General features: G+C 39.3%; 1 protein-coding gene across 5 annotated transcripts in view; it reads right to left on the bottom strand.

The window, feature by feature from the left end:
* CADM2 (cell adhesion molecule 2) overlaps positions 1-1541 on the bottom strand; it is a 1278284-nt gene extending 1276743 nt beyond the window's left edge. For 2 of the 5 annotated variants that reach the window (XM_061431815.1, XM_061431987.1), the window contains exon 1: positions 830-1462. In XM_061431815.1, the coding sequence (XP_061287799.1) occupies positions 830-890 (61 nt within the window). In that variant the 5' untranslated portion in view covers positions 891-1462. Of the gene's footprint in view, positions 1-829 lie in introns of all 5 variants that reach the window. The other 3 variants (XM_061431898.1, XM_061432079.1, XM_061432159.1) reach the window with 3 other exon arrangements.
* Positions 1542-15572: the final 14031 nt, after the last annotated feature.

The raw sequence follows: 15572 nt of genomic DNA, 5'->3' as shown, positions 1-15572 counted from the left end.
TTCTTCCCTTCCCCTGGCCCTCTCTTTTGATTTCCTGCTTTATTTATTCATTCTTCCTTTTTCCTTTTACTCTTTTTCGTTCTTTCTTTTTCTTCCTTCCTTGCTTATCTCTTTTTTTCGTTTTTTTCTTTTTTCTTTTTTTTAAACCTCAGACAGTCTTCTCTCTTCCTAGGTGAATGACACGTCTCACAACACATCCCCCCCCCCCCCCCCCCACCTCCCCGCCCCCGGGGATGTTATTGCAATGCACACGGTGCCGCCGCTGCTGCTGTTCTCGCCGTCTCGGCAGCTCGCTCCCAGGCTCTCACACACTTTTTAAAGGCACACGGATATGCTGATGGTGGGAAGAAGGGGCAAAATAAAGGCGACACGAAGAGGGGGAGGTTAAAGAGATGACAAGAGATGGAGAGGGTCGGTCGGGAGCGTGATGTGGGAGGCGGCTGGTGGGGGTTGGTGGGAGGGTGGAATGTTCAGAGAAGGCACAAGTTGCCAGCCAAAAGGCGTGGGAGTGTGTATGTGAAGGGTGAGGGGAGTGCTGGCGAGCATGGAGAGTGAGAGATGTAGGAAGCTCAGGTGAATGAAAAGGCGAAAGGTGCCCGTAAGGGACTGACTACCGAGACAGCAGGGTTGAGCCAGCGCTAGAGATTTGAGGGGCTGGAGCAAACTGCCACTGCCCCCTGCCGCACCGGGAAGTAGGGGGAGGGGGTGGAATTCGCCGGGGACTGGGGGACTGGGGGACTGTAAGGGGGAGAGTGGAAATATGGGGTGGAGTGAGGATGATGGGGAATGGGCGTGAAGTTGATGCTCCCCGCGGCGGGGCGGGGATTACCTTGTAGCAGGAGCCCGCAGACACTGTAGAAGCGGAGAACGGCGCTGCGTTTCCAAATCATGGTCCCTTTTCTAAAGGGTTGAGAATGAACGAGGGGGGCAAAGAGATGCTGGTGAGCAGGGCACCAGAGTGCGGGGCTCTGCCGGTGTCTCCTTCGCGGAGCCCGCCGGACCTAGGGTCCTCGCCGCTGCGGTGCTCGAACCTGCGGACGCGGATCAGATGGCAGCAGCAGAAGCGGCAACGGCGAAGCACCCGCAGAATGAGGTTTCGCTGGGCAAAATAGTTTCTTTTCCTCCTCCTCTTGCTGGTGGTGCAGCCGCGACAGTCCTTCTGCCAGGCACGGGTTCGGAGCTTGCCTTCCTCCCGGCACGCACCCGGGGCTGTCCGAGCAGGTGGTGCAGGGATGCCGGGGTGTCGGAGAAGATGCAGACGAGGGCTGTAAGGAGTGGGTAGGTCACGCAAGGGAAAGGCGGGGAATAAGGGGAGCAAGCAAGCAGCAGCCGCCGCTCGCGCTTGAGGTGTCTCGGGGTCCTGGGAGGGGAGGTGGCAGCGGTGGAAGCGGCGCTAGAGGCGATAGCGGCGGCGGCGGCTGCTCCCGGATGCTCCGGCTGCAGCAGCGGCGGCGGCGGCAGCGGCAGCAGCAGCGGCGGCGGCAGCTCTACAGAGCACCCAGACACAAGGGCAAGCTCAGCACGGTGGAGGCCCCGCCCCCACCATGGCCAGGGACAGACACCGCCCCCCGACCAATGGGGACACCCCCGCCCACCAGGCCTAGCCAATGAGAGAAAGGGATGGGTGGAGACAGGCGCCGGGAAAAACAAACAGGCTTCTCAAGGACCCTTCGGGCAGGAAGAACTGAATCCCCCATTCACACACCCCGGCGGGTCTCACCTCCGTGGAGAGTCTCAGCCTAACTTTCTGAGACGGCGCCTTCTTTAATAAGTGCCTAGCATTCGGGAAGGGTTCAGCCAATCGCCACCGCGAGGGGGCGGGGTTTGCCATGTCCCCAGCAGGTTCTGGAACCCGTGGTGGTGCCTGGGACAGGTCTTGGGTGCGAAGTTCTTGTGCGTATTTGGACTCCTAGAGCAGATGGTGGCTGCACCTGCCCACTCACCAGCTGCAGTAGCTCTCTGAAGCTCCCAGCAGCAAAAGGGAAAGATTTAAGAGGACGTGGGAGAGGCTAAGTATAGGGAACAGAACACCTACCTGCCTACAAGAACTTGTGTGAAAAGGAAAAAAAAAAAAAGAGTTAGGGGTGGAAGAAATTAAGTTTTTGTTGTTGTTCCTGAGAATTTGATTTAATCTAGACATAAAATCTCAATAGAGGCCAGCGGGTGACCGTATTCTTTCTGTCAGTACTGAGATCAGGTAGGGCTAGGTTCAAATCCCATAGCTGTCACTTCTTGCTTCACAATGTTTGATGATTTTACTTGAACATTAAAATCTGAAGCCTCATCTGTAAAACAGGGATAATAATAGAACTTAACTCTTGAAGTTATACGGGTTGAAGTTATACGGATTGAAGTTATACGGCCCTGGATTGCTACAGGGCCAGGCATCTGTAAACGCTTTATTAAAGGAGACTTCAGCGCGGTTCAGTGAGATTTCTATAATTCAGGATAGCACAAAATCTTAGGCAATCTTCCGTATGTGCCTTAATTGTAGCCTTAAGGAAGGGACAAAAAACATAACTGTGCTTTTTTCAAGGACCTAACCAAAGGTGGTCATGGAAAGAGAATTCAGGAATCTGGAAAGAACCATCTCTATAAATCAGCACCTGGATGTGCCTGATTTAGAGGAGGAGATATAAATGAACAGGACATAAATTAATCAGAAGTTGTGTTTCCAAATGAGCTTAATTCCAGGCTTTTCCCTATGACCAGTTTTTAATTGGACCAAATTAGCAGATGATAGACTAGTTCAGTAGTGTTAAATCAGTCACACCATAAATAGTCTGCTTTGTTCAAGAGACTACACAATAGAAACCTGCAAGCAAGGAGACAGAGGGAAAGATGAGAGGCAGGATCAATATTGAGGCCCTTAGCTCTTTCTCATTTGTTGCTTACTTAGCCACAACCTTTTACGACCTCACCCTTGCCTTTTAACTAACGACCCATTCATTTCTATGTCCACCTTTCTCCCCAGGTCCTCAAAATTAAGGAGCAAAATGTCCATAATAAAACTGAAAGTGGACTCTAGAAGAAAGAGGATATGTGAATACTCTTATTATTGTAAGAGACAGTTGCCTACTGTGAGTTTTAGCTGTTAGGAAAGTCATCAAGTCCAAGGATACTGCTATCATTTAAACTATTGTGAACACCAAAAGGTGAAATTCTAATCATTATTGACTCATGCTTTGTTTTGTGCCAGGGAGTATAAATAAAAACAGAAGTGCCAAAGAAGTTAGGGTTTCTTTATTGACACAGTAGTTAGGGTTCCTTCATTCTGGTGCACAACCTGCTGTCAGCTATATGATTGTGGGCATGTACTCAACTTCCCTGACCCTCAATTTCCTCAATGATAGTATGACAGAGCTGTATTTGATGACTTCTAAAGTCTCACTGAGTTAAAAAAAAATCATTATTCTAAGATTGCTATATTCAAGAAAATGTCCCAGTTGAACATAAGTAGCTCAACACTTGTGATCAATACTCAGAAGCAAATCATGTTTTTGTTCTTGTTGGTAACTACAAGAGAAATTAAGATTCTGTAGTGAAATAGTCTATAGGTTTGCTATGCAGTATGTGATGTCAGACAACATCACCACCATCACTTGGGAATTTGTTAGAACTACAGAGTCCCAACTTCTACCCTACCCACAGAGTCAGATTCTTCATTATAACAAGATTCCAGGGTGATTTTATGTCCACCAAATTTGAGACATTCTAGTCTTTAACAGTGTTTTACTGTACACTTGACCCAGGGAGAATTTCATGGGTGTTGTATGAAATGGAGGTGACTAAAAAGTCCAGATTATTTTTGTTAAATTGTTATTTTCAGGAACCCTGGGAGTCTCCTTGTCATCATAACACAAAAGTAACTCTTGTTGTAAACTATAGAAGGAACAGATTATTTTAATTAGATAAGTTTTAAAATGGCTGCAAGCTTGATTGTGATGAGAGTCATAAACTTCAGTGTGATTAAGATTCTCCTAGCCCACACACCTAGGGGGCTGGAAGCCAGCATGTGTTTATTTCAGTCCCAAAGGGGGCAAAAAAAAAAAAAAAAAATTCAAAGCATGAGCTCTGGTCATTTGGATAAATAAGGTCATCTTCATATACAAAAAAACAATAATTCTGTATTTTCTAAATAGTCTATTCTTAGATTCTATTAATCAGTTAAAAAAAAGCAAATGCTCAATGGTTGTAAGATCTTTCAATGTTTTAAAATGAGACAAGAGTCTATATGTTATAGAGTTGTCAGTGTATGAGTAAATTCATTTCTAAAACTCAAAACATTTCTTAGAATGCAATTAAATATCTTTAAACATCTTCATTTCATAGTTTTAAAGCTATTATTGTCTACATATAGTATCAGTGTCTCAAATAAATGTACAAATTAACTGACCTCTTATGAATCATCAGATAATGAATTAGTTTTATAAATTGCCAAAAGATGGCATCTATCCATGCCTCCCTATATGAAATAGTCTAAAATATTAAACCTATTTGAAAATTTTATGTATTTTTTTAAGCTTTGTATTCTCCTTTTCTTCATAGCAAAAATATTTTTCAGTATTTCATGTTTTGAAGTAAATTCTTAAATGAAGTTAAATTAATGTTTTAAATTTAAGTCATTCACTCAATACTCATTTTAAAAGTTATACAAAGATAGCACATATGTTTTCCTTGCCTTGGGAATGAAGGTTCTCTTTGCTTATACTGTCCATAGAATAGGATTGCAGTATCATCTTTCTGCAATAGTACCCTGGACATTATATTTCTTTTCACATAGGTTTCACAGAGGAAATCTCAGTTAGCTTGCACTTTAGGACTTTTTTCACCAATTTTAAATAAATGTTATTATTATGAATGTGATGTTTATCACTTTTTCATTCCACTAGGAAAAACAAACTTCATCAGCAGTTTTAAGGTGATGAATATAATTAGATGGGCCAATCTTTTCACAATATCTACATATATTAAATCATCACAATGTACACTTTAAATATTACAAATTTGTCAATTATCCCTCAAAGCTGAAAAAAAAAAATAAACAAGGTTTAATTGTGGCAAAAGTTTTTAAAATAAGAGTAGGAAAATTATTGTGTCAAATTTTTCCAACCATGGATAAATTTACTGGGATTTCACATGGTTAATAGAATTCTTTTTTAAAATATTAAATTTAAGTAAAATATCTAAACATTTGAAATACATAGTCATTATAGATACTCAGGACTAAAAATTTAAAAATCTATGCTAAATTGACCCTCATAGAAAATTGACTCTTGCAGCAAATCGACCTAGAAGAAGAAATTTCATGGCCTGGTGAAAATGTAGACCATTGTGAAAGAAAATTGGCTTATTGAGTTCTGGAAGCATTGATTGTCATTCTCCATGCTCACTAGCATTTTAAATATGAGGTCAGCTGTCTGTGTTGCAGAGATGTTAAGAATTCTTGGGTTTGGTATATATTTAGTATAATACACAGTATATAGTATTATTTATAAATATATATGTGTGTATATAGAGAGCATATATGTGATTATATATAACAATATTTGCTGCCTTTAGATGCATTTTTAATGGCATTTTGCTACTGGTTATAAAACACTCACTATCCTTTCAAGTTATGATACATTATTTTATCCCACTGTATCTCAAATATCTTATAGCTAGAATTTTAACTTATACTGATGAAGGTATATAAATGTTGAAATGAAATTCACAAATGTTCAGAAATTTACAATCTCAAGATGAGCAATTTCTGCATTTTTTACGTGAATAAACCAAGTGGCAATGTGACAAGCATCCTCTCATTTTAAAATATGAAATTGCAATACATAGAGTAAAAATGATTTTGTGATGTTAGGTAGTATAATTTCTATCTCTACAATGATTGGATCTAAATGATCTAAGGTATGTGGCCATCACACTTTCTTAAACTCATGAAAGGGATGATTCCTTTTCTTGCATTTTCCTCAAATAAGCAAACATTCATCCTACCTTATTTATTTATTGTTTTTGGCTGCACAGCATGCAAGATCTTAGCTCCAGGACCAGGGATTGAACCTATGCCCCTTGCAGTGGGAGCACAGAGTCCTAACCATCGGATCACCAGGGAAGTCTTATACTTCATATAGGATCATATAATCTAAGAGTTTAATAGCAACTAGCGAAGAGTTGACTCATTGGAAAAGACTCTGATGCTGGGAGGGATTGGGGGCAAGAGGAGAAGGGGATGACAGAGGATGAGATGGCTGGATGGCATCACTGACTCGATGGACGTGAGTCTGAGTGAACTCCAGGAGTTGGTGAGGGACAGGGAGGCCTGGCGTGCTGCAATTCATGGAGTCGCAAAGAGTCGGACACAACTGAGCCACTGATCTGATCTGATCTGAATATGCAAAGCAGTAGCTTTTTGAATGACCAAAGTTAAGTGGAAATATTCTGGAGATAAGTTCCAACTTTTAGACACTGATTGAAAATGGGCTTTATTTTAAATAAATAAATAAATAAAATAATAAAAGACATTGACCCTATTTATTCAAGACAATTTCATACCTGCCACATGGATTTTGTATGTGGAGCGTTTTATACTTGAAACACTCCTTTCTATGAGCAGCATGTAAGTAATTTACTTACTTTACCAAGGGTTCTACTCATATGTTCCATTCCCAGGAGTCATTTACTGACTCTCCTCTGCTTTTCCACCCCCAATCCATCTACTCACTCCTTGAACATCTACCCGTTTTATTTTTTTCGTGCCCTTTGTAAACTTGAATTTATGTGTTATTTAATTCAGTTGTTTACTTGTGTATTTGTATTTTTTTCCCCACCTGGAATGTAACCTGAAAAAATGCAGGGACTTTAACTTATTGACTGAATTTTCAGCAACTAGAAAAGAGTTGAAATATATTAATCATTCAACATATATTTGCTGAAGGAATGAGTATATCCATTCTGACTACCTTCTGGCTTAATGTATATAAATATGGATTCACTTATCTTCCCTCCTTGTATCATTTTTTAGGCATTATTTTCTTTAATAAATAATTCTAAGTATTATTAAATGGAAGCATTCAAACAAAAAATTTAGCACTTATAAAAATTAGATTTAGATTTTATCTATATATGAGTTGGGAAAATACAAACTACATGGGAATAGATGAATAAAACAGACACCCAGTGAAAGTTATTTTAGTGATTTTACTCCACATACATAACCACTGTTGATCACTGTTAACTACCCCTGATGTTTTTCAATAGCACAAAGTTTTGGAATAAATAGATAGAAATTATTACAGTCTATCTATTAAAGCATACACAACTGTTTTTTAGTATCTTTATAGTCCCTTGTTTTAGAAGGTTCTTAATATTTGTACTAGGGCATCCCTGATAGCTCAGCTGGAAAAGAATCCACCTGCCATGCGGGAGACCTGGGTTTGATCCCTGGGTTGGGAAGATCCCCTGGAGAAGGATATGGGAACCCACTCCAGTATTCTTGCCTGGAGAATCCCAAGGACTGAGGAGCCTGGCAGGCTACAGTCCATGGGGTCACAAGAGTCAGACACGGTTCTTAGTATTTATACTAGTATTTAATATAATTTATGTTAGGGATATTGCATAGTTTCATGAAATGAGCTAAGTCAGGCTAACAATGCTGAAACCAACTGAGGACCTAATTTTTGATCCAGATTGATCACATGAAAGGAGCTATGGAAACTGAAAGTAGTTCAGTTGTATTCCACTATTTGCAATCCCATAGACTATACATTCCATGGAATTCTCTAGGCTAGAATACTGGAGTAGGTAACTCTTTGAAACTCCACAGACTCTACAGTCTGTGGAATTCTCCAGGCCAGAATACTGGAGTGGGTAGCTGTTCCCTTCTCCAGGGGATCTTCCCAACCCAGGGATCAAACCCAAGTATCCCACATTGAAGGCAGATTCTTTACCAGCTGAGCCACCAGGGAAGCCCAAGAGTATTAGAGTGGGTAGTCTATCTCTTCTCTAGTGGATCTTCCTCACCCAGGAGTCAAAATGGGTCTCCTGCATTGTAGGCAGATTCTTCACTAGCTGAGCTACCAGGGAAGCCACAAAAGGAGCTGTCTTGGGTGCTAAATAGCTGTAATAAGGAATTGTGAAGAACTCTATGATACTTCTTGATTCCTAGTGGGATTTTAAGCTATTTTATAATTTCAATGGCTAAACAATGAATCATTAACCTACATCTCTAAGAGACATCCTTCATAAAAAAATAAAAAATAAATAAAAAAGAATAATAAGGCATCTTGAAGAAGCAAACAAATACTAAAAGGACATGGGAGCATAGAAAGAAATAAGTGTGGAAAGTAAAATACAAGAATACAAAGAATACAACAAACTATGGCTTGTTCCTAGAGCTGTAGACACTAACACTGTGTGACTATTTAAATTCAAATTAAGTAACACAAGACACAATTTTAAGCTATGCATCTTAGTCATATTACTCATATTTTAAGTACTCAGTAGGCATATGTGATTAATGACTTACTCTACTGGACAACACAGGTCGACAACATTCCCATCATCACAGAAAGTTCTACTAGACAGTGCTATGAAAATTTGTGTTAGTCTAGGTTCTCTAGAGAAATAGAATCAACAGAATAGATAGATAGGTAGATATTGATTTATTGTAAGTAACTAACTTATGCAGTTATGGTAAGTAAGAAGTCCCAAGGTCTGCAGTCAATAAGTTGGAGACCCAGAAGATCTGAGTGTGGAGTTCCAGTTTGAGACCAAAGGCCTAAATCAGGAGAGCCCATGAGGTAAAGTCCAAATCAAGCCCAAGAGGCAGGAGAAGGCTAATAGCTAGATTGAAAACAGTCAGATGGAGAAAGAAAATTCTTTCTTAATGAAACTTACATTTTACTCAGACCTTCAACAGAACTGATGATGTCCACTGACATGAGGAGAGTGTATTAAAGGTGATGGCATCCCGCTCCAGTACTGTTGCCTGGAAAATCCTATGGACAGAGGAGCCTGGTAGGCTGCAGTCCATGGAGTCGCTAGAGTCGGACACGACTGAGCGACTTCACTTTCACTTTTCACTTTCATGCATTGGAGAAAGAAATGGCAACCCACTCCAGTGTTCTTGCCTGGAGAATCCCAGGGACAGCAGAGCCCGGTGGGCTGCTGTCTATGGGGTCATACAGAGTCGGACACAACTGAAGCGACTTAGCAGCAGCAGCAGTAGCAGCAGAGAGAGAGAGAGAGAGAGAGAGAGAGAGAGAGAGAGACCGATTTATTATGCATTTATGCAATTATGGAGGCCAAGAAGTCCCACAGTATGCTTGTTCTCTGCAAACTGGAGACTAAGGAAAATCAATAATATAATTCCAGTTCAAGTTTGAAGGCCTGGGAATTGAGAAGCTGATAGTATTAATCTCAGTCCAAGACAAGAAAAGACAGATGTCTCAGCTCAATCAGGCAGGCAGAAAGAGGAAATATTTTCTCTTCCTCTGTTTTTAGTTCTCTTTAGCACCTCAAGGGATTAGACAATGCCTGCCCACATTGGGGAAGACTATCTATTTTACAGAATTCACTGATTCAAATGCTAATCTCATCTGGAAACACCAGACATAATATTTAATCTGGTCACCACATGGCTTGTCAAGTTGACATACAAAATTAACCATCACAGAGGGGAATCTACTCAATCTGCTGATTAAAATGTTAAAATCATCCAGAAACACACTTCCAGTTACACCCAGAAATAATATTTACACAAATGCCTCAGCACCCTGTGTCCAAGGTAAGTTGATACATAAAATTAACCATCACACTTTTCATTTGATAAAATATCATGTTGGCACTCAGTATCACCACTGTGTTATTTTAATAACTCTAGTCTAAATCCCAGACATTAACACTGATGTGCTCAGTCGTGTCCGACTCTATGACCCAATGGAGTGAAGCCCCGCAACTCCTCTGTCCATGTAATTTTACAGGCAAGAATACTGGAGTGGGTTGACATTTCCCACCCCAGGGGATCTTCCTGACCCAAGGATCTTCCATCTCCTACATTGGTAGGCAGATTCTTTTACTGCTGTGTCACCTTGAAAGCTCAGACATTAAAATCCAAAGTAAACAAGATTAACATTTAAGATATGAGAGGAAAGTGTTAGTTGCTCAGTCATGTCTGACTCTGCAACCCCCATGAACTGTAGCCCACCAGGCTCCCCTGTGGAATTCTGCAGGCAATAATACTGTAGTGGGTAGCCATTCCCTTCTCCAGGGAATCTACCTGAAGATCCCTACCTGAAGATCAAGCCCAATCTCCCACATTTCAGGTAGATTATATGCCAAGGTCCTACGTAATACATTTTGTTCATTTTGTTATAGATCTGCCTCTTTCTCATAACATTATGTGTAAAAATACCCATTCTTTTGGTGGGGAGGAAATGAGGAGAACCTCATAACCAGATCTTATACTATGTCTCTATTAGAATAATCACCAATGAATGTGTTACTCTAAACTCCTTGGTTGCAAATAACATAAATTCAAATCAAATTAGCTTAAACAAAAACCAAAATAATAACACAAAATTATTAGTTAATTTAACTTAAAAGTCCATTGTTGGGAGTTATTTCAGTTCATTATGATCCAGAGTTTGCTGATTCAATGGGCATGAGTTTGGGCAAAATCTGGGAGATAGCGAGGGACAGCGAGGCTCAGTGTGCTGCAGTCCATGGGGTCGCAAAGAGTCAGACACGACTTAGTGATGGAACAACAACAGCATGATCCAAAGGCTTAAGTGATATAATCAAAATTGTGTTTCATTATATCCAAGATTGAACTCTTGTTTTCTTAATATTAGTTAAAGCTTAAGCTAGTTTTCTTTACAGAAAAGCCAAGAGGGTCAACACATTTTTAGGCTTATCCTACAATTTTATTGTGGGGTTTCAGAGAAAAGGGAAGACCTGTTTCTTCCTAACCCTGACAAGAGCCCTGGTATGTCTTGGAAACAGCTCATCTTTCATTACATGCCCATCCTTCAGTCACTCACTCTTCCTGATTGTGTAGTGACAGTCAAGGTGTGAATGTGTGACTAAACAATCTCATTAAAACAGAACAATTTCTAAATAAAGAGATGCAAGACAGACAAAATGTGATGTATGTCCAATACAGAATACAACAAAATTATAGAGTGATATAGCAGACATTTACAAGTACATGCTTCCCAGGTGGTACTAGTGGTAAGAACCCACCTGTCAAAGCAGGAGACATAAGAGACGTGGGTTCGATCCCTGGGTTGAAAAGAATCCCTTAAGAAGGGCATGGCAACCCAATCCAGTATTACTGCCTGGAGAATCCCATGGACAGAGAAGATCCTGGCAAGCTATAGTCCATAGAGTTGTAGAGTCAGACACAACTGAAATGACTTTAAGCATGCATGGTAATTAGAAAGAAGTATCAAATGATAGTCTATAGCAATTCACACTCTAAACAGTAGGTCTCAGTAAATAATTATGAGAGCAAACAAACATAGTTCAGTAATAAAGTTCTCACTACTGGCAAAATTTAGAAGAGGATTATCCTCAGATTTTACAGAGCCAAAAGATTACTTCTCTGCTTTGCTATGACAGCCCATAATACTGTGTATCTAAGTGTCATATCAGCTATTGAAAATTAAAAACAGTTTAATGCTGATTAATTTCTAGCTTCTCTCCCCTATAGTTTCCACACTTTTTTTTCACAATTGTGTAGAGTAATTTCTGTGCCTCTTGTATGTATCCTTAGTCGATTTCCCCTATGTACCACCCTGCACTTGTCACTATTAAATTTCATACTGTTTTTGATGTATGACTTCTCTAATTTGTCAAGGTTATTCTAAATTCTAGTTTAGGCTTCTAAGATGAGATCAGCTTGACCCAACTCAATATCACATTGGATGTGTTCTTAATTCCATTATCTGTTTTTACAACACACACACACACACACACACACACACCCCATGTGAATCTTAATCATGAACTATTCTACTATACTATTTGGTACTACCGAAAGAGATTATTATTTTTAAGCATTTTAACAGCAATTTAGACTCAACAGTTAGGTGAAATGGAAATAACTTGCAAGCTCTCTACATTGTGTGGGACTTCTTGCATGAAAAAAAAAAAAATCAGTTTAGGAAAGTAGACAGATATATGTCTATGTTGTTATATGAGCAAAAGTGTAAGGTGGCCAGGATTCTGAAATCTAGGATCAAAGAAAATGAAATGCAAACTTGAAGACCCAAAAAGAAATTCTTAGCAGCATGAAAGCAGAAATTTGAGAATACAATGCTTAGATAACAAGTTCAAGACAAATGTATGAGAACTTGATTATGAACTAAATAAATTTTACATATGGATTTCTAATTAGCTTCTTGCTCAGAATAAAGAAAAAAAAAGTCAGAATTTGGGTAATCCTGAGTGCTCTGGTCTGGAGAAGGCAATGGCAATCCACTCCAGTACTCTTGCCTGGAAAATCCCATGGACAGAGGAGCCTGGTAGGCTGCAGTCCATGGGGTCACTAGAGTCGGATACGACTGAGTGACTTCACTTTCACTTTTCACTTTCATACACTGGAGAAGGAAATGGCAACCCACTCCAGTGTTCTTGCCTGGAGAATCCCAGGGACGGGGGAGCCTGGTTGGCTGCCATCTATGGGGTCGCACAGAGTCGGACACGACTGAAACGACTTAGCAGCAGCAGCAGCAGAGTGCTCTGGTGGAGACATTAGGTACCACTGCCCAGAATGTGGGAAACGGGGTTTGAGATTTAGGAAATTTCAGATCCATGCTTAAATGTTTATTGTGTCTGTTCCATTTTGTTCTGTGTTTGAGCTAAATGAATATATGCAGGTTATTTTTAACCAACCACTTTTATAGAAGTAAAAGATACATTACAAGTGATAACTTAAAGAGGTTAATGACTTGTCTGACGTCACAGAACTTTTTAAATCGAAAGAGAATCATAGTTCAAAATGTTTTTTGATGTACAGCCAAAAGTTAAAGATAGCATATTTTCACAGTGTTTTCTCACTGTGTGCTTAGGTATTTTGATGCTCACTGGATAGTTTTGGCAAAAAATGGTAAATTACTTACCTCTGAAAATGTCTCTTGGCTTCCCAGGTAGCTTAGCAGGTAATCAATATGATTCCAGTGCAGGAGACACAGGTGATGCACATTAGATCTCTGGGTTGGGAAGATCTCTTGGAGGAGGAAATGCAACTCATTCCAATATTCTTGCCTGAAAAATCCCATAGACAGAGGAGACTGGCAAATCACAGTTCAAAGAAGCACAAAGAAACATCTCATGGACAGAAAAATGTCTCTATTATGTGAGATCCACCTGGAAATTGGGAGACCACATTGGTATTCTACAACAACACATTTAGATAGTTTCAAAAATTATCTAAAAATGCCCCACAACAATAATCACATGTTTATATGACTATCTTAGCAAGTGGCATCATATAGAATGCAACAAGTTGGAAATGAATTAGACACTGTTCTTTCAATAAAGAATTATGGAGGAGGAGAAAGAGATCTAGTATTTATTGGCATACATTTTATTATGTGAGATGCCAGATATAATCCTTAACAGCCTTATAAAAAATATCAGTATGACTATCATTTCATAAATGGTAAATCTGAATTTAGGAAGCTTAAGTAACTTAATCAAGTTGCAAAGGTAGTAAATGCCAAACCCATTCAACTTTAAACCATGAATATCTCCATTACTCTTTTCTTTGTCCTCAATGAAGCACAAGAAAAGACAGACACAAAATTATTACTACAAAATATACCTTGTTCCATGTACACAGAGTTCATGATGTGCAAGACCTCCTTGGAAAGAATTCAGCACCGTGGTCAAATTCATACCCCCAAAATAAAAACTTGAGTCCTGATGGAGAATAAAAAAAATATGGAAAAGTGTAAAAGTTATTTGAACCCAAAGTGATATTTTGCCTCAGTATACATTAGAATATCAGGATATTCATTCTATAAAGTGAAAACCAGCATTATTTTTTTAAAGACTTCTTAGTTGTCTCTAAAGACTTCCCAAGAAAAACTTTCCACAGGTTTCTCATGCAAAAGGTTTCTGTACTTAAAACATATTTACAGAAATGGCATTATCAAATATCATTTGAAAATGTCAATGCCTTTCCTTAGGCACACAAGGTTTCTATATTTTTCATTTTCCCACTTGTGCTCCTATTATTTCCATAGTACATATTATACTTCTAACTCATAAACTAGGCTCCATGCTTTCATTATAGGTCTGCATTCCAAAAACCCTAGAGGGATTTTATCCTTACCACATATTCCACTTTGCATCATTTAAAAAGAAAAAAAAAATGTTTCACACTCCTTCTCTGGACCTTCCAAAACATCATTCAATAACAATAAAAAATCTTATGTCTTGAATAATTATATAAACAATTTACAGATAATATATTCAACCAAAATTTCCAGTATGATAGTTCTAACCAATTCTTCATCCATGAATAAATTTTATTCATGGTGAATTCTTCATTCACCATGAATAAAAACAGTATCAGCATAAGTTAGTACCTAAAATCAGAATTACTCATGTCTATTTAAATATGGGCTAATATTTTTTCCATGTCTGCATAATCTGATCACATCATTCCCTAGATTCTGAGGTACGCTGATTTAAATGAGAGTGAATTTTGCTCACAGCTACCATGTGTTTTTGAAGAAACAGCCCGCAGCTAAAGTTGCCTTTTCTGCTGGCTTTCCACATAGAAAGAATTGTAGAATTAGAGCTGGTTTTTAGCAACCTAAACTTAGATTTTTGAGTTATAAAAAATTATTAGTGTTTTTAAAGGCAACTAAAAAATTATAGTTTTAATCACAACTTGGGCTCTGAAAATTTTGAGAAAAAGACAAAGAATACGGCGTTAGAGCTCAAAATATTAGCTTTATAATTGGTAAATTATAAATTAGGGCGTTTATATTAGTCTCACAGTCAAGCGGGGGCTGAACCCCAGAAGTACACAGACACTCCTGCCATCAAATATCCTGTGGTATCAGAGGCTAGTCCTTCTAAAACAAAACCTGGAGGGAAGTTTAGATGAGGGGGAGAAATAGTGATCAGCCCAAATTAGATTTATGAAACTGAAATCAAAATCCTCAGCAAAATGGAAAGTCTTTTCATTGTGAGAATCTCACTTCTAAAATGAAAATGGGACAAGCTGATTATGTCAGAACTATTATTTCAAAAATTATTCATCAATAATCATGGTATCTCTATTGATATAGACAAAGGCCAAGAGTTTCATGGTTATTGATGTCTCTACACAGGAAGAAAACTTTGGGAAAGAGAAGATATGTTCCCACTGATTCAGTTCAGTTCAGTTGCTCAGTTGTGTCTGACTGACTCTTTGCGACCCCATGAACTGCAGCACACCAGGCATCCCTGTCCATCACCAACTCCCAGAGTTTACCCAAACTCATGTCCATTGAGTTGGTGATGCCATCCAACCATCTCATCCTCTATAGTCCCCTTCTCCTCCCGCCTTCAATCTT

This window comes from Bos javanicus, chromosome 1 (genome assembly GCF_032452875.1).
Source record: "Bos javanicus breed banteng chromosome 1, ARS-OSU_banteng_1.0, whole genome shotgun sequence".
NCBI classification, from domain to species: domain Eukaryota; kingdom Metazoa; phylum Chordata; class Mammalia; order Artiodactyla; family Bovidae; genus Bos; species Bos javanicus.
This window is presented reverse-complemented; position numbering and strand designations above follow the sequence as displayed.